General features: G+C 40.1%; 3 protein-coding genes across 3 annotated transcripts; 2 read left to right on the forward strand and 1 right to left on the reverse strand.

The window, feature by feature from the left end:
• Nucleotides 1-139: 139 nt before the first annotated feature.
• On the forward strand, nucleotides 140-3,771 carry LOC117298444. Its single transcript, XM_033781711.1, has 3 exons — nucleotides 140-327; nucleotides 1,188-1,383; nucleotides 2,219-3,771. The coding sequence occupies exons 1-3, from the start codon at nucleotides 238-240 to the stop codon at nucleotides 3,526-3,528; spliced, it is 1,596 nt and encodes a 531-aa protein (XP_033637602.1). The 5' UTR covers nucleotides 140-237; the 3' UTR covers nucleotides 3,529-3,771.
• A 1,742-nt stretch (nucleotides 3,772-5,513) lies between these two features.
• LOC117298446 (soma ferritin-like) lies at nucleotides 5,514-8,439 on the forward strand. The gene is made up of 3 exons (XM_033781715.1): nucleotides 5,514-5,685; nucleotides 6,417-6,689; nucleotides 7,730-8,439. Exons 1-3 carry the CDS (start codon nucleotides 5,572-5,574, stop codon nucleotides 7,916-7,918), a joined length of 576 nt encoding a protein of 191 aa, XP_033637606.1. The 5' UTR covers nucleotides 5,514-5,571; the 3' UTR covers nucleotides 7,919-8,439.
• A 5,922-nt stretch (nucleotides 8,440-14,361) lies between these two features.
• On the reverse strand, nucleotides 14,362-15,937 carry LOC117298844 (ryncolin-2-like). The gene has a single exon (XM_033782193.1). The coding sequence runs from the start codon at nucleotides 15,903-15,905 to the stop codon at nucleotides 14,892-14,894; it is 1,014 nt and encodes a 337-aa protein (XP_033638084.1). The 5' UTR covers nucleotides 15,906-15,937; the 3' UTR covers nucleotides 14,362-14,891.
• Nucleotides 15,938-18,948: the final 3,011 nt, after the last annotated feature.

The raw sequence follows: 18,948 nt of genomic DNA on the forward strand, positions 1-18,948 counted from the left end.
GCATGACCTTTGACCAGAAGGTCACACAAAACGTGCAGCAGTCACACAGTGTTGTTCGCATTGATTGCCCTTCCCAGGGCGATGGGGACGAGCGAAAATCCCTGTTTCACATGATGAGAACGAAGTGGACTCGCGGGAAAATTCGATCCAAGTACATTTTGCTGGTCGGAGAATCGAAGAATGAGAGTTCAAATCATGTTTTAGACCTATCTAATTGTTCAACTGCTGGCTGTTAATATGGGAAAGCGAAAACTGACAGTGACACAAGCCCACGGCCACCCTAAGCATGTGCAAGAACAGTGTGACGTATGGCTTACAGCAAAAGTGGTAAGTGAAAATTGAACTTGTCGCGAAGGAATTAAGAGCTAAAATAAAAATAAACATGGAAATTAAAAGGTGTACACACTGCACACAGCTAGGACGTACTGCTAATTCTGCTAGATTCATACCATGATACGGATGTGTGCTATATATAAAGGATTAATCGGCCCGATTGATCATGTAATAAGCTATTGAATCCACTCATCCCGCAAAAGGTCACCGTGCAAAATGCTTTTTTACCTAGACGGTATGGGTGATGTACAGTACTACTACTACGTACTAGTACTAGTACTAGTCTAGAAATGGTCCCCTTGCGACCTTGGCCTTGTTTAGCTTATAATAGTTATATAACTTATAATAAGAAATAAAATGTTATCATCGTGCTGTATAGGGCATACTCCTTTGCGAAATGTTGACATCTCGCTCGTACTTTCGAAAAAGGAGTACGTCACCCAGCGCCCCAGTTACTGGTTCTATCATTATCGCACTCACAGTCACACTCACAGCGTTTTCATGATTTATTGAATTGAAGTCAGTAAAGATATTTTATATACTCACGGAATAAATAATAATGCAATTTATTTGTATTTAGGGAGGGGGGGGGTAAATAGCTACCGATGCACACATCATTTTTCCTTCTTTGTTTATGAAAAAACAGGACCTCTAAAATCAATGAAATATTTGCACCTTCTTATCGTGGTTTGTTGATTATGATTGAAAACTCGCTCGGGAAAAAAAAATTAAAATTACAAAAACGACAATTTACTTTTCATATCATCCCTTTGAAAAGGGAAAGAGTTTGATTGAACTGCGGAGTTATGATCCAGAGATAACAAATGACTCTTGGATTTTATTGAATTTTTCAGCCCCCCAAACAGCCGGTCCTAAGAAGGCTCCCTCTATCCGTCATCCAGCAAATTTATCCAGGGCCAACAGTTGATGTTTCAACTGCAACAAAGCAGACAACCTTACTGGACTTTTTTAAGAAGCCGAGAGAATCCAAGAGAGAGGACTCTCTACACTATGCGCAGCAAGCAGAAGAAAACCGCAAACCTGAAAACGGTAAACAATAGGGGGCCTAAATGATTATAACTAGTTCTTATTTAGCGCACTCCACAATAAACGTCTCGATGCACTTTAGTACCCTGGTTATTGGGCCAATAACATTCCTTTAATCTTTTTCAGCTCCCTTAGGAGTATATAGCCTGGGCAAACGTAGCGCTCAAAAGGCTTTTTAAAACACAAATCAAGCTGTACCCTCGCAGGTACCCATGGGTGAAGAGAAGCAAAAGTATGTTGCTCAAGGACCCTAGTGTTCCAACCGAGATTCGAACCCACACCCTGAAGACTTAACCGGAACTTTGATGCTCTTCATCACTCCGCCAAATGACACCCTACATTTTGAAAATCTAGAAACTGATGGGTCCGGATCTGCGTGTTGATGCAGCCGAATGGTCTAGGTCACCGTATCCAAGGTCTGATGATGTCAACAGCACAGTGTGGGTTTGAATCTCGGTCATGACATTTTTTCCCTTGAGCAAGCTGTTTAACCATTGCTTTGTTAAAAGTTGGGAATGTACATTGTAGTGCATTGTGCTCTACCAGCCAGGCTCCCAGTGGATAATACCCATGCCTACATCCTTAATGACTGTAACAGGAGTATTAAAAACCCTGTTTCAGCCCCAGGAGTACGTGGAAGCGTACCCTTGGTGACAGTCAAGGTTTAGCCCTCAACTTTAAGTGGCCATCCAACTTTGGTGTGCATACAAAACATTAAGAGCAATTAATTGGGCAAGGCCGTTTTCATTTTGCAAAAGGTTACTTTCCTTTGAAAATCTTGTATGCATATTGTTCATTAACCACTTAAAATTAACATACTTTCTCTGCGCCTTCTTAGGTTGTTCTCGGAATCGGCTAAATGAGGACCAAGTTGGCTACTTTGATACTCTGCAAGAAGGCGAGAGGAATGAAGAGCCTCCCATGAAACAGATGCGGAAATCCAAGCATCCCGAGCCTACCATTGTAAGGTTGTTTGATACGTCTGCCGCCCATCAACAAGATGAAAACAGAATGCTTGGGAGTCAAACAATGATTTACAGCAATCTCAAATGCAACTCGATATCTAGAAACATTTATCGACAACAGTCTGCAACAAACAACGGCTCTGATAAACCAACCTCCAGGTCAAGAAAAACGAAACCCAGTAACATCGTAACCCACCCCCAGTCTTACCATGGGTCTCAAAGGAAGTCGGACTATCTTGAGAGACAGAAATGCAAAGGCACGGACAAAGGAAATGACAGTTCAGTTGATGATGATCCACCAGATGGGGACTCCTTCCACTTGTCTCTTTCATCTGGCTTATCGCAGAGTACAGACAGCCAATCCTGTGGTGTGACCGTTGTAGCTCTCAAAGGGGTCAAGAATGTGACCTCTTCCCTTGGGAATATTGAAACTGAAGAAGTATTGTATCCAACCCGCCAGAATCTTTCTAGGTCCTGTGAAAGATACAAGACATTCAATCGAGGAAACGATTCATGTCAGGGCAAAAGAAATCCAGTATCACCAGCAGCAAAGTCCAAGAAGTTACAGTACATTCACCCATACTTGTTAGACTCCGAAACAAGCCATACTCAACTCACAGATGTACTTGGTGCAAGCAATGTGCTGGATGATACCTATCTCAATGGTTCTACTTTGAATGGTAGAGTCCTGAGGGTAAATTTAGTTGACTCTGAACTCATGTTGAACTCCTGTTCCATTGGGGAGTCAACTGAGGAATCACAATGGTCAAGACCTGACCTATCTGTCGATGACCCCACCCTGTCATTAAACAGTCCCTCTGAGTCCCTGGTTGGCCCCTCCCTAGCAGATGTTGACCCCCTGTCTGAGGAGAACTCGTACCTGTTTGTTGATGACCCCACCCTGTCATTAGACAGTCCTTTCGAGTCTCTGGTTGGCCCCTCCCTCGCAGCTGATGGCTTCGCCCTGTCTGTGGAGGACCCTGCCCTGTGTGTAAATCAACCTTTGATAGAGTATCCCTGCCTGTCAATTATTGACAGTCCCTCCTCTGTGCCCAGGTGTGGTCCTTCCCACAGCCCTGCAGACTTCTCTGAGTTTACACTGAACACACAGGGTTGTTTTGTTCCGAAAGAACCTGCACATGGAACAAGCCTATTTCAAGAGGACTCCCAGTGTTATGACTGACACTAGGTGATGTGAGCATTTGTCTACCCCCACCCCCCCCCGTTCCAAAATTGTCACTTGTTTTGCTTTTGATACCCCAGTCTCCATTCTGATCATGTGCTAGTCTTATTTTTTTGTGATTCATAAACCTTAAATCAAACATTGTTAGTCTGCAAAAGTTGTTTGGATTCAGATTAATATCATCTTTTTACAATTTGTTCACAATATTCCGGTTTTAAAGAATTATTTAAAAAAAAAATTCTTGACAAGCTTCAATAAAAAAGAAGAAAATTATCAAAATTCAATTGTCCTTCCACAATCATTTCTCAATCTCCACTCGAGTGCACTCAATGTATTTCTTTCTTTCTTTTTGTTTGATAAGGGGATGTTTAAACCAGGGCTGAATGTCAAAAAGCTGTTAAGCTCCCGCTGGTCTTTTTTCGTGCGTGATATCTGGGGGTGCTGCGGCCGCGTGCGCCTTGATTTAAGGCTAGTCGTACTCGTACTGCGAACTAAGTAATCCGAAAGTGCCCTCTTTTGAATCACACTTCGGGTTGACCGAATTCCCTATAACAAAATCCAATTTAAAAGAAATGCTAATTATTATTCAAATTTATTGAGTATGGAAAGTATGGAAAATACTTAGCAGTCTCACAGCTTTTTACATTAGTGACTATTGTTCTCTGACTCTTGAATTTGTATCCACTTCTCATTAGAAATGGGGAGTCCCGCGGTGCGCCCGTCGAGTTATTCTCCCTTGTAACTATTTTCCAAACGTCCGAGGATCAATCTTGAAAATCTCCCTACACCTCTCAGCAGTATATTTTATTAAAAATATTGAAATACATCAATACATCAAGTTGGAAGTCGAAAAACCCAGAGGGCCAATTACATAAATCATGTAAGCAAAAAAAGAATGTTACGTTTCCATTGTTGTGCCACACTCAATGTTTGCTTAGCAAAGAAATTTGTCAGGTGTCGCATGCAATTATGTCATCTATGCAATACTATCCGGAGGACATTATTTCATATGCAATAATGTCCGCCGGACGGTTTTGCATATGCAATCGTGTCCGCCCGGACGCTGCTGCATAATGCATTTTGTGTCCGCCCGGACACATTTGCATATGCAGTTGTGTCCGCCCCCGTGCAAAACCGTCCTTGTAGTAAATTAAACACCCTTGGCCGACGGAACACGTTCGCCATATGATTTTTTTTACAAGCTGAGTGCATGTTATGAATGACATGGCAAATATTCGGCCGTTGGGTATCGCTGCAATCATTAATACATGAATAATTCATGCTGCATAATACGTAGGTTCAGTGCATGCACGCTCGCTTACGCGCGCACATACGTGTACAGTCATGTACATGTCCACCGGACGGTTTTTGCATAGCCCCGGACACGATTGCATATGCAAAAGTGTCCGGAGCGGACAGTATTGCACGGGCGGACACAATTGCATCTGACACCGGCAATTATATGAAATTGAGCCTATCAGGTCACAACATTGGTCAAAATGTTTACACTGTATGTTGGAGCTCTCAAATCTGTCTAGATAAGAATTATGTTGAGTGTCGATGCTCTGTGCACAGGGCACCGGAACTCGGTTGAAACATGACTCTCTGTCAGTGTCTGGATGACACAGGATACGTTCTTATTACACTTTCCCCAAAGGTGACAATACCAAACGGGCTTAATACTTCGTTGCCTGGATGTTCGACACCATTACAATTATCAAGATCCCCAAAAAGTTCTGAAGAAATCGCGTAAAGTTATGGTATTATCATTGTATGGCCAAACCAATGCTTTTCTCCTTAGCCAATTTAAATAGTCTTGAACAGAATGATGGAGAAGTTGAGTGTAGAGTTGCAATTATACATACCAGACCCAAAGAAAAACATTCACTGTTCCCGGGGAGTAAGTAACAAAGGGATAACAGCTTCCCAGATTGGTATAAATGTTTTTGTTGCATATTATTTCTACCCACTTAAAATATTATTACTAGTCAGATCAGAGACTTTGCATTGAAACTTATTGGAAAAGGTTCACTATAGACCAAGATGCAAGAAGTCCGTAATAATATCATTAGACAGAATTACCATGAGGAGAGTGAGGCTGCCATCAACAGGCAGCTCAACCTGACGATGTACGCATCTTACACGTACTTATCAATGGTAAGCTGTCTGTTTTCTTTTCTTTTTTTGCGATGCCCCGATCCTGTCAGATTTACACGGCTGCCCCACCACTAAACTCCACCTCCCATAAACTCCAAAAGGGAAATGTATATACTATTTGTTTTCTCATCAAATAAATTTTCAGATAGAAATATTTCAAGGGATGTCCTCTGTCATCATCATTAGACCGTGTAAGTTGTAATGTCATGATCTTAGAGTTTTGTTTCTTACCAATTTCATATACGTTTGTTGTGTTGTCATATATACCTCGAGAAAGGTTTTGCTAGGGGCAAAACGTCAGACCATAAACTATTTTATGCCTGATAGGAGTATTTTTACTTGCTGGGGAAACAAGAGTGCGTTATCAAACGATTTACCAGCACAACTCGTCGACGGGTAGAACCACTGGGTGTGTGTGGGGGGGGGGGGGGGGAAGTCACAAAGTTCCAGAAGTGGGCACCGGACGCGGCGACCCGTGGGCTTTTGAAGGGTGTATGGTTGACCATAGCCTTTTCGAATTAACGGCTTCGGCTCCGGACTCGGCTCAGGCTAGCTTGGCCCCGCAGTTATTTTGAAAATTGCGCGTGTTTTGCGTACGTGCTCAGGGCTTCAGACTAGAAACCTGAAGCTGAATTCAAAGATGAAGCCGTGCATTCGAAAAGGGTATAGCATGCATTTATAATAATTTATACAATCAACATTAAATTAAGATATGGTTTTCCCAACAATAGTCGGCATATTTCGGCAGAGCCGACATCGCCGTTCCATGTGCACATGAGTTCTTCAAGAGGGCACACGAAGAGGAGCAGGCCCACTTGTGGAAGCTGATCAAATTTCAGAACATGCGAGGAGGCGTTGTTGGTCTGCAGGACGTCGTGAAACCAGACAGAGACGAATGGGGATCCCTCCTGGAGGCAATCGGGAAGTCACTGGAGCTCGAGAAACAAGTCAACCAATCACTGCTGGATCTTCATGCGATTGCAGACAGACATGGTGACGCACAGGTAGGCCTACGTCACGTGTCACGTGCAAACCTTGTTCAGTTTGCTGCTGACTAGCCTGTACATCTGACGTCACATTTCGAAACGCGTGAATCACGCCAGAGATCTACCATTGAGCCTACGTCAATCCCCACCCACATCACCTTTCATCAACATTTGTATAACATGGAGAATCGAATAACAAGACGTATAGAAACAATATTACATGAAAGTACATTATACTGTACTTATACACAGCGCGCACTGCACCAACCGAAAGTGATTTCTGTCCATATTGTTGTCAGCTGCACCCATGTCACCTCGGACCACCAAACACAGATATGGAATGCTTACGTTACTGTATGTTTTATCCGCAATCATTGTATCGAATGAAATCACTGGTTCTGATCATTATGTCTTTATTATCCGCGGAGACTATTCTAGCCAATGATGGTCCACATCCCCCAATCCCATTTGAACCGGGGTGAAAGGCAGTGAAAGAAAACGGGATTATCAAAACTTTTGTTATATTTTTCTTCTGATCGTACCACACCCACTGCGGTGGGCTTCACCAATAATGCCCGCATGCGACGAAAACAACGTTGTAAGAGTACACATCAAACGATAAAAAAAGAGCGGCCATTAAAAGGGTTTGCCTTCAAATCTCTCAAGATGTTCTGTTTGGAATTACTCCTTATCTTTTTCTGTGGGCACGTTTGGTGATTGTCGAAGACCAATTTATTTAAACTTGGTGTTTCCCAACAAAATAAAAAATAAAAGGGGAAATTTGGGCTCAATATTTGTCATAGAGGTTGAAATAAAATAATGAGAGAAAAACATCCTTCTTGCATAATAATTGGCTTCATGCCTGAAGTAGTGAGAAATAACCCCTTTCTCTTCTTCGGAGGGAGCCATGTCTTATACTACAACAGCTCTCCATTGCCAATTAACTTTTTTAAGCTTGCAATTATTGTGAGATATTACTAATAATGTCCGGTGCCTTTGCAACTGTTCTTCATCCCTTATGAAATAATAAACAATTGTGGCTTTACTCTCGTTCGTAGATGTGCGAGTGGATTGGAGCGAACTTTCTGACCAATCAAGTGCTGACCATCCAAGAGCTTGGAAATCACATCACTCAGCTTGGCCGGGTGGGTGCTGGTCTTGGAGAGTACATCTACGACAAGGAATCGCTGTGTAACCCACAGTGTTTGTGTGTCCGCCGCCAACCCCCTAAATGTACATGCAAATAATTATTGTCCATCTCCTCACAAACGGGTATAGACTTGTGGACAAGTCGTTATTGGTCTGTCGCGGTTAGATAATCGAGTCGTGAAAGTGGCATAATAAGACTCCAAGATGCTCTCGCGCGAAACTGCTGGCTGCCGACTGAAATGAGACTGCGCGAGATCAGTAGTCTCGCGGGAATGTCGCGGGAGTCGCAGAGACAGTCAGATCGCTATCACCTCGACATACGCCTTGTCCACAAGTCTTTAAACGGATACAGCTCTTTTATAAGAGTTAACTATTAATGCACAAAACACGTGGGCTGCAAGTGAGTAGTGATAATATAAAAATAACAAAATAAAAGAACACAAGGTCCGCCAATTTATAACATTCATGTTTGTTTTTGTTACATGGCTTTTAAAACATTGGGTTTTTATTGCATTTATGGGTGACACAACACCCTTAAAGATTCTGTACACTATTGGTAATTGTCAAAGACCAGTCCTCTCACTTGGTGTATCTGAATATAATGCATAAATAACAAACCTGTGAAAAGTTTGAGCTCATTTGGTCGTCGAAGTTGCGAGAATGAAAGAAAAAACATCCTTACGAAGTTGTGTGCTTTCATATGCTTGATTTCGAGACCTCAAATTCTAACCCGATGTCTGGAAATCAAATTCGTGGAAAATTACTTCTTTCTCGAAAACTACGTTACTTCAGAGGGAGCCGTTTCTCACAATATAGAGTCTTGCTGGGTAGTCTCCTAAGACCCCCACTGTGAACTGAGACAAAAGTCTTGGGTAGTAGTCTTCAACGACCCATAGTGTTAAATGAGACATGAGTCTATGGTAGTCTCCTTACAATCAGTGAACTTAGATAAGGCACAAGACCCGAGTAAATAAAAACAAACAAAACAAAAAGATTCCACAAAACTTGATCACATTTCAATCCTTCCTGTACGTGGTTTATTTCAGTGTTAACAAAAAAATCATGACATAGATATTAAAATTACTGTAAAGGCCCGGTCACACAGGCCCCGATAACGAGAACGAAAACGAGAACGATAAAAATGCACGCTCGCAATTGGTTGAATTGATCCACGCAGAATACGCCCACGCTCATTCAACCAATCGAGGGCGTGCATTTGTATCGTTATCGTTTTCGTTCTCGTTTAAGTTCTCTTTATCGGGGCCTGTGTGACCGGGCCTTAACACTTCTACTGTTGGCAATATGTTCCAATGTACACAGTGGCACAGCTGAGCAAAGACATAACTGTGCACACGTATGTACTGTAAGCATTCATTACACATTGTGTCATTTTGCAGGCTGGCATAGTTTATCTATCATTCAAAACCATACTGTATTATACTGAAGGGTCTAACAGTAGGAAGGTTAACATTGTAACCAGTCAATTATATTCATTTATAAATGCAAATTAATTTTCCTTTTTATGCATTATTTATAATTGTTTAAAATCAACACCAAGTCTTTGAGTTTTTTTAGTTTTATGTTTCTTCGCGGGCACAACGCAAATCATAAAAAAACTATTTGTCATTTGTATACAATATTTGGTGATTTACTTTTATCTAGTCATATGCTACACTTCCGTGACCATAAATCTATGAAAAGCCGACAACATGGTTTGATTAACTTGATGTGTGGATTCCTTTATGTACCATCCTTTACAAGCTACAAAATATTTGGTGTTGAATTGTTTTTCAATGGAATGCGGTGAATTAATTGTGGGGTTCTTGTTGAAATTGAACTGTCTGAAGAGTTGTAAGACGTGTGACTTAAACTACAAAATATGTGAATTTTTTGTATAAAAGCTAATAACATCGATCTATAAAAAAGATTTCTTTCACTGATTTTCGACCGTTCTTAAACAATCACTGACTATTTGCAACCAGCAAAAAGTAAAACCATCATATCACCTTGTGCGGATTCCGATTTGTACACCTGGATGAAGAGAAGCAATTCATGCGTGACTAAAGCTTGTTCAATAACACTACAGTGGTTAAGCTTTAACCTCAATACTATCAATCAGTTCTAAAACCTTGACAACATTTTATTCCAATAGATGGTCATAACCAACGTTTGTTGATGGTGAAATTGACTAGCATCAAGATGCTCGTTTTAGCTTGTAATGACAATATCGCATGATTGGCAATAGAGCATTTTTGAATAGTTTCTGTAGGGCATTAAAACTGTAGCTTTCCATTACACTGATGCATGGATTACCAAACTTCAAAGCTTCTTTGTTTCATCTTACATGAACATCCATTCAGAATTAATAATACAAATAACTATTAAAACATTTTTTTTTTAAGAAAAGAAAATGGTACCCCCGATAACATTGTTAAATGTTTCTTGCTTAAAACCTTCATGTGTTGAGAATAAATATCCAAGCACCATTCTTTTGTAATCATCATTCGTAATAAATAAGTTATACACAATATATCTAGTTAAAACAATTGTCGCTAAATGATAAAATCATCAAAATTTCACATGATACAGTTGTTCAGTATTCAACCTACAGCTTATGGTTATCTTAAATTAGAATAAAACTTGTCAAATTGAAAACAGAAACTTAAATTTCAAAAGGCTCTAAAGACTGACACGTTTGAATTTACATTTTTTTTATTTTATTTTTTTTTTTAAGTAGCACATAAAGTCCCTATCAGTTAGTTGAAAGGAAAACTTACAAGGGACAACAACACAATCCTAAAACAGATCTATCAGAATAAAACAAAAATTGAAGGAAAGATTATCCATTCACTACCCAACTTTCATCAAGATAAATCAATCTTTTCTGATTAATAATCAACATTAAATTGTTTATTTCATACCTGTTTGTTTAATAGATAGTCAGTTTACTAAAACAAATTGATTTTGAACGAAAAAGCAGCTACAAAACAAAAACAGTCAATCTACATTCAAATGTTTTTTGGTTTTACCCACACATTGATGTGTGTAATCACTCTAAACTCATACTTTCCAGGTTTCTGTAAAAAAAAAGAATACCCATAAATTCATATTAATTGGATGAGATTCGAACCCATCAACATCCTCCTTTATAAGCGGCGGTGGCTATAATATGAGAATAGGGTGTTTCTATGGCAGATGCCTTACATGTGCGGACTTGTACACAGATTATGACCGGTAGCCTGAATCTTACATTAAGGCAGCGGGTACTGCAAAAATTTAAAATGTTGTTTGTTTCTTCTCACAAAAACAGGAAATTGAAATACACACAATAATATAAAATTATGTATCCTAAATGCAAGTCTAAAATCTACTAAATACGCACAAAAATAATAAAACGATTAAAGTATATACCAAACCATCCGTCAACATAAGTGAATTCTTGCCTAAAACCTTTTCTGTTTTGATAATTAATTATCAAAACATCAATCTTGTAATCCCATTCATTTATTTAACTTTCCTAATCTATACCTTTAAATACAATTTTAAAAATAAGTTTAAAAAGAAATAAATGATATTTACAACTAAACCATGCAGTAATTATCTCTTCGCAAATTTCAAATTTTAAGTCATGCTTAATGACAAAAACTGTCCATTTGTTTTGATTCAAAACAATACTTTTATTTCAAGTTCATCCAACAGGATTCTAAAAGCTGCATCAAATATGTACAGTTGCAGCAGCCTTTATGCATGTTTTGGGGGGGTATAAAATAATATGTTAATTATAATTTATAGTTACGTGTTGTATCTTGCAGGACTATTTTATCTTGGAGAATGCCACGATGATACCAACAAGATCAGTTGTTGGAAAATTCAGGGGAAGATTTTGCTTCATTTTTTTCGCAGTAAAATTTGTAAACTGGGTATACTTTTTTAGTTTCAAACATTGCTTTTTGAGTACTGACTGATGCATAATGTGTAGCATTTAGCAAGGGAAATAAGGTGTTCGGTTCAACCATGGAGGAAGGAAGACGGACTTCAGCGTCTGATGTTCAGATTTTACATGTGTCGTGTTTAGCTAACAGGACTTCAGGATGTGGTATTCAATTGGCAGGACTTCATAATGTGATGTTGCAGTTTACAGAACTTCCGCGTTCTGTGTTCAGTTAATAATATAACTTCAGAGTCCCGTGTCCATTTTTATACATGACATCAGAGTGGGTGTTAAGTTAACGGGACTTCAGAGTGTGGTGTTCAGTTTTCAGGAATCAGAGTTAGTTGTTAAGTTTACATGACTTCAGAGAGTGGTGTCCAGTATACAGCTCTTCAGCATCCGGTGTCCAGTTTATATGACTTTCTAGAGTCCTGTGTCCAGGTTACAGGACTTCAGAGTGTGGTGTAAAGTTTACAGTATTCCAGAGTGTGATGTACACTACATGACTTCAGAGTGTGGTGTTCTGTTTACATGACTTCAGAGTATGGTGTTAAGTTTACGTGACTTCACAGTGTTGTGTTCAGCTGACAGGACTTTAGTGTGTGGTGTTCAGTTTACATGACTTCAGAGTATGGTGTTAAGTTTACGTGACTTCAGAGTGTTGTGTTCAGCTGACAGGACTTTAGTGTGTGGTGTTCAGTTTACATGACTTCTCGTATTTTCAAAGAGCAGGTCTTCAATGAGTAGGAGCAACCTTGCGTTTTGAAGCGTGGCTAAACTCCCCTATTACCCCTAAATGGCGTCTTGGGCAGTCTGTTGTAGTTGCAACTGCTTTTAAAGAATATTTTTACGGTCAGAGTTTTTTAAACGTAGTTTGTTTATATACATGTAGATGAACAGCCTTCAGTATGCATAACACATAAAATAAAATAGATATATCAGATGACAAAATTTAAAGATGATATAACTTGAACTGAGCGTGATTCCAATCGTTTACCAACTATCTATCCAACATCACCTTCATTACACACCTGTTTGTTTTCCAGAGCTTCAATCCAAAGTAAAATTACTCAAACAAGTTTTTAAAGGCAGTGGACACTAATGGTAATTACTCAAAATAATTGTCAGCATAAAACCTTACTGGTAACGAGTAATGGGGAGAGGTACATAGTATAAAACAGTGTGAGAAACGGCACCCTCTGAAGTAACGTATTTTTCGAGAAAGAAGGTATTTTCCATGAATTTGATTTCGAGACCCCAAGTAAAGAGTTTGAGGTGTCGAAATCAAGCACCTGAAAGCACACAACTTTGTGCGACAAGGGTGTTTTTTTCTTCTTTCCGACGACCACTCGAGCTCAAGTTTTCACGGGTTTGTTATTTCACGCATATGTTGAGATACACCAAGTGAGAAGACTGGTCTTTGGCAAATACCAATAGTGTCCAGTGTCTTTAACAACAAAGCAGCTCAAAAACGCAACATGCAATTATGCACAAATATCGCTTTAGTTTACCAAAAACATTGATGTGTATCAAATACTCTATACTCATACCTAGATGTTTGTGAAAACAGGTGACATGCTACTCAAGTGGGATTGGAACCCACGATCTTTGTCTATAGAGCAGATGTCCGACATGATTGTACGGAATAATACACATAATTGCCCGGTAGCTATAGATGTGGTGTGCGTACATGACTATTTTATCCTGGATAATGCTACAATGATATCAAAAGGATCAGTTATTGGAAAATTCAGGGAATGATTTTGCTAACCAATTTTGTGCAGTAATTTCTTTAAACTGGACATACTTTTTGCACATTGATGCTAATATTTTGTTGCAAACAATGCTTGGTAAGTACTGACTGACATAATATCGTGTAGCTCTGTACAAAAAATACAAGACAAGGGAAATAATTGAGTGCAATTTTAATCATTGTGTGTATGCTCACCCAAATCCATGCCACTGTGTAGACATACCTGTACATCTTCTGGGTGATTTGAGGTTTGAAATCCTCTCTAATCTTCAAATTCTACTTATACAAGCAATGTGTAAATCCTCCCCGGGAGCTTCTTTGTATTCTAGTCTAGTCTCTATGTCTGTATGATAGTAGCACTTACCATTCAGATGACATTGGGTCGACATTGGGTCCTACAATTAACTTAGTTACCCGCTTCGTGTAGATTGTGGTATTCAGGTTACAGGGCTTCAGAGTGTGGTGTTCAGGTAACAGGGCTTCAGCGTGTGGTGTTCAGGTTACAGGGCTTCAGAGTGTGATGTTCAGGTTACAGGGCTTCAGCGTGTGGTGTTCAGGTTACAGGGCTTCAGAGTGTGATGTTCAGGTTACAGGGCTTCAGCGTGTGGTGTTCAGGTAACAGGGCTTCAGCGTGTGGTGTTCAGGTAACAGGGCTTCAGAGTGTGGTGTTCAGGTTACAGGGCTTCAGCGTGCGGTGTTCAGGTAACAGGGCTTCAGCGTGTGGTGTTCAGGTTACAGGGCTTCAGAGTGTGATGTTCAGGTTACAGGGCTTCAGCGTGTGGTGTTCAGGTTACAGGGCTTCAGAGTGTGGTGTTCAGATTACAGGCCGGCTTCAGCGTGTGGTGTTCATGTTACAGGGCTTCAGCGTGTGGTGTTCAGATTACAGGGCTTCAGCATGTGGTGTTCAGGTTACAGGGCTTCAGAGTGTGGTGTTCAGATTACAGGGCTTCAGCGTGTGGTGTTCAGTTAGAGGGCTTCAGCGTGTGGTGTTCAGGTTACAGTACAGTCACAGTGTGGTTGGTGTTCAAGTTACATAACTGCAGGGTGTAGTGTTCAGTTTTACATGACTTTACAGTGTGGTGTTCGGTTTCCAGGACTTCGGGGTGTAGTGTTCAGTTTACTTGACTTATAACTGCAGGGTGTAGTGTTCAGTTTTACATGACTTTACAGTGTGGTGTTCGGTTTCCAGGACTTCGGGGTGTAGTGTTCAGTTTACTTGACTTACAGTGTGGTGTTCGGTCTCCTGGACTTCAGAGTGGTGTTCAGTTTACTTGACTTCAGATTCAAAGTGTGGTGTTCAGTTTACAGAACTTCAAAGTGTGGTGTTCAGAAACATTATTTAAGATTGAGCTGTTCAGTTTACATGACTTCAGAGTGTGGTGTTCAATTAACAGGACTTCAGAGTGTGGTGTTTAGTATACAGGACTTCTCGTATTTTCATTGAACAGTTCTTTAAGGAGTAGTATAAACCTTTCCAGGAGTTCCACTGTAAACCCTCTGTCCATTCGACCGGATTTTGAAGGTAGTAGTGGTCATTCAGCTGTGTATCAGCACAGTCTTTAAACCACCATGCACCATCACGCCGTGCACATGGTGCAATATCATAACCATCATTGTCTTGATCTTTGGTAGTGAAGTCTTGGCCATCATGATATAGCATTGTGTCACCTGCTGGGCTGTCGGCATCATATGAGCCAATTTGGAGAGTGTATTTATCACCATGTACAGCAAACTCATCATAACGGGCCCAAGATGTGCTTCCCTCCCAATCACCCAAATCAAACCTTATTTGCCATTGACCTGACTTAGTAAGGTCACGTAGGATGTCATTACCCAGCCAAAACTCAGTGGAGAGATCACCAAACCCAGATTGGTATTCTGTCCACAAACGGTTAAAGTCAACTGAGCCATCTTGTCTGCTCTGGAACACGATCCAGCCTCCTCCATCTGTCTCCATATCACAGTAGACCCTCACTCCATCAGTCAGACCAGCAGGGTAGATGGTGTAAATGTCACTTTGACAGCAAACAGCCAGGTATAACTTCAGACAGCTACTAAATTGTACAGAGTCTGGTGCTGAAAATGAAGGGGTTTCCAAGTTGTCATCATAGTAGGCAACTCCTTGCAGCTCAATGAAGTCATCGGGGCTTTGAGATTGAGTAGCACTGCTCAGCTGACAAACATGGCTACATGTGTAGTAGTTGAATGATGCACAATGTGGATCCATAGAGCAGTCTCGCCCACAGATCAAAGGAGATGATGCAGTCTTCCTTTTGAACACATGATTTAGTAGGACTCTGTTGCTTGCTGGATACAGGTTTGTTTTGACTCGTTGTTGACAATCACTCTGACAGTGATGTATCAAACAAGCCAGAAACAAACTCGTTATAATAACTTTCATAATGAGAGATGGTATGATAGACTCTTGAGACATCTTCCACCCAATGATTGCTGTTATTTACCAAAGAAAATGAATAAAGTTTATCAATGTTGGATGAAACTACAAAGCAAAAGTTGTCTCTTGTTGTGTGTAGGTTCACATACGTAAATTGGGGAAAAATCTAGTATCATGTCCTGTACGACCAAAGCGAATCACACTGCTGTCGTTTCTAAGCATCAAACTTTGCAATACTATTACATTAATTGAGTCGCTGCTGTTGTGTCGTTACCAGGTGATAGAGCTTTCAGTATTTCAAATACCCATGGCCGTTTTAATACTCTTCTCATATTGTTACCCATAGCAACGTGTAAACAAACTTACTTTTTAATTCCAACTTAGAGTGAAGGCCAGGACTCATAACCAGGATGCCAATATTAATGAACAAACACAAGAACCGCCAATTACAACATAGAGTGAAGGCAAAAACTCATTATTGTTACCCATAGCAAGGATGCCAATATCAACGAATAAACAAAATTGCCCTTGAATTACAACATGGAGTCAAGGCAAACACTCTTACCCATAACCAGGATGCCAATATCAATGAACAAACACAAGTACCGCTAATTACAACATGTGAAGACAAAAACTCATATTGTTACCCATAGCAAGGATGCCAATATCAACGTATAAACAAAATTACCCTTCAATTACAACATGGAGTGCTGGCATAAAATAACATTGGCATTTAAATTGCAAGTGTGGTGCAGAGAAACATGATTGGGGCATATCATTCAAAATTTGTGATTGAAATACAACCTAAAAACTTGTACGGGACACGTCCTTGGGATGGGCAGCTTGGTCCACGAAAAGCATTTTTGAGCATGAGGAGCGTGTGTCGTGCGCTGTTCATACTTCATGCGAATGCGAATGCGAAGCGAATTTTGATGCGAATTTGACGACAACTCTCCTTTCGCAGCGATATTCGCAAGTGAGTTGAACGGAGGGCAACTGCTGCGAATTTTTCGTTGCGAATTTTGTGACGTCAACATTCGTATCGCATTCGCATTCGCAGGAAGTATGAACCGGGCTTTACGCACAGTGGGCATGTCTACTATTGATAACCGAGGACTTTAACAAAAGGGTAGATTTCGGTAGATTTTGCGCACAAAACTAATGGGGACGTCTGAAAAATAAACTATGTCCAAACAATGGGAGAACAAAGAGAAGTCATCGGTCTGCACCATAAACATGGGTGTGTTTATGGCCTCTTTTTCGGAGTGACTAATGCGACTGCTTTGAGCGAGACTAATTATTGGCGGTTTAATTGTGTTAATAGCTTAATGTTCTTGTTTGTTTTTTTTTTTTGGGGGGGGGTTTCAGGTAACGGAACAGATCATAGAAACACGCTTTCTTTCCATGAATTTATGCTTTTAATCCCTTAAGATACGATTACATTCCCTCAAGATACTCTTTTATTCCAAAACGCTTTGCTGGCAATTTCTAACGCAGTGCGCCCTCCTGCAGTTTGCTTCCGAGAAAAAGCGGTTTACTGAGGACAATCCCAATCACAAAATAAGAACACGTGAGACTTGGGACCATAATGGCTGACACAAACAAAAGTAATTTTTGCAGTCTTACACCAAAATACGGTTTATGTCGCCATATCTAGTGTCGCGATGGCCCTTCACTGGTCCCGTGTCCTGGTCACCAAGGATGAGGACATGTTTTGTTTTTATTACATGACCAGCGAAATCAGCGGAGACAACCGTTGATCTTATAACACTCAACTCGACGCTTGTTCGGTATTATGGTTGGCTGAAACACGGTCATGTGGAGTGAACTTATACAGTCTAACACACCTCTAAATTGGTCCGAGGTGATGTTGGTCAGCTGCAAAAACATAACCTCGGACCAATCAAAACACATTTATACGGAAGCTTTGTCACTGTATCTATCAAATGATATCATTGTGTCCAATGAAATCACTGGTTCTGAATAGCAAGTACATGTGTTATCTTTGCATCCATAATAGATGGTCCCTCCTTTGCAAGCTGTAGAGGGCGCACTGATATGGCACTATAGTTTAAAAGATCATCATCACAGCAAAGTGCCACGCACTACAACAAACCAGTACAAAAACGCTCCCAATATACCATTGCTTGATGTTAAGCTGACCATGGAATCATGACGGATAATGACAGGAAACAATCAGGTGCACTAGACTCACGTAATCTGTCTGGCTTCAACCAGTTTGGTTGGTTACCAGCTGGGTGTGATTGTCTCAAAAAACCTTTCAAAATCAACGATCAAAATGGGGGATACCGTCGTTCAGAACGTGTATAGGAGTACCGAAGTCTTTTTTATATGAATTGTATTTGCTAACTATATTATTTTATCTATGGGAGGTTGATGTACTGTTATACTGAGCGATATACGCCAATCGCGAAGCTAGATTGTTTATCATCAAGTAATTTTGTATGACATTTTCAGACAGAAATATTTCAAGGGATGTTTTCAACTTATCATCATCATCAATAGACCGTGTAAGTTTTATGTTAATCTGTGATCTTCACGATTTTTGTTTCTTACCAATTCTGTAACGTTCCTTTAAGAAACAAAATGCTTCCTTTGCCTTTTAATGTGGAATTTAATGGAAAATTATTATAATTAAAATTGTAGATTTAGTTTGCACTTGCAATAGTCCGTCAGTCAGAGAATGAAAAAGAATAATAAGAAGTAAGAAATAAGAAGTGTTCACAAAGTTTTTTATCTTACTCCTCTTGCATTACTGTTTCATCGATTTTCCCTTCGGTTTGAACGCTCATAAAGAAGGAAAAAGTTGAGTCAAAATACAAAACCTCAGATCCTGCGAAATTATAAGCAATAATTATGGAAAGGGCCTCTCATGTTGTTGTTTATAATCCCGAACTCTCACTGTTTGTTTCATTTCGACTGCACGCAATCGAAACAGTTATAATGTAGTTCTATTGGGGACTAGTCAAAATATAAGATATTTAGCATGCAGCACTAAACCGTATCAATGACATTAGGTAAAGCAAAA

Source organism: Asterias rubens, chromosome 13, assembly GCF_902459465.1.
Source record: "Asterias rubens chromosome 13, eAstRub1.3, whole genome shotgun sequence".
Lineage (NCBI taxonomy): Eukaryota > Metazoa > Echinodermata > Asteroidea > Forcipulatida > Asteriidae > Asterias > Asterias rubens.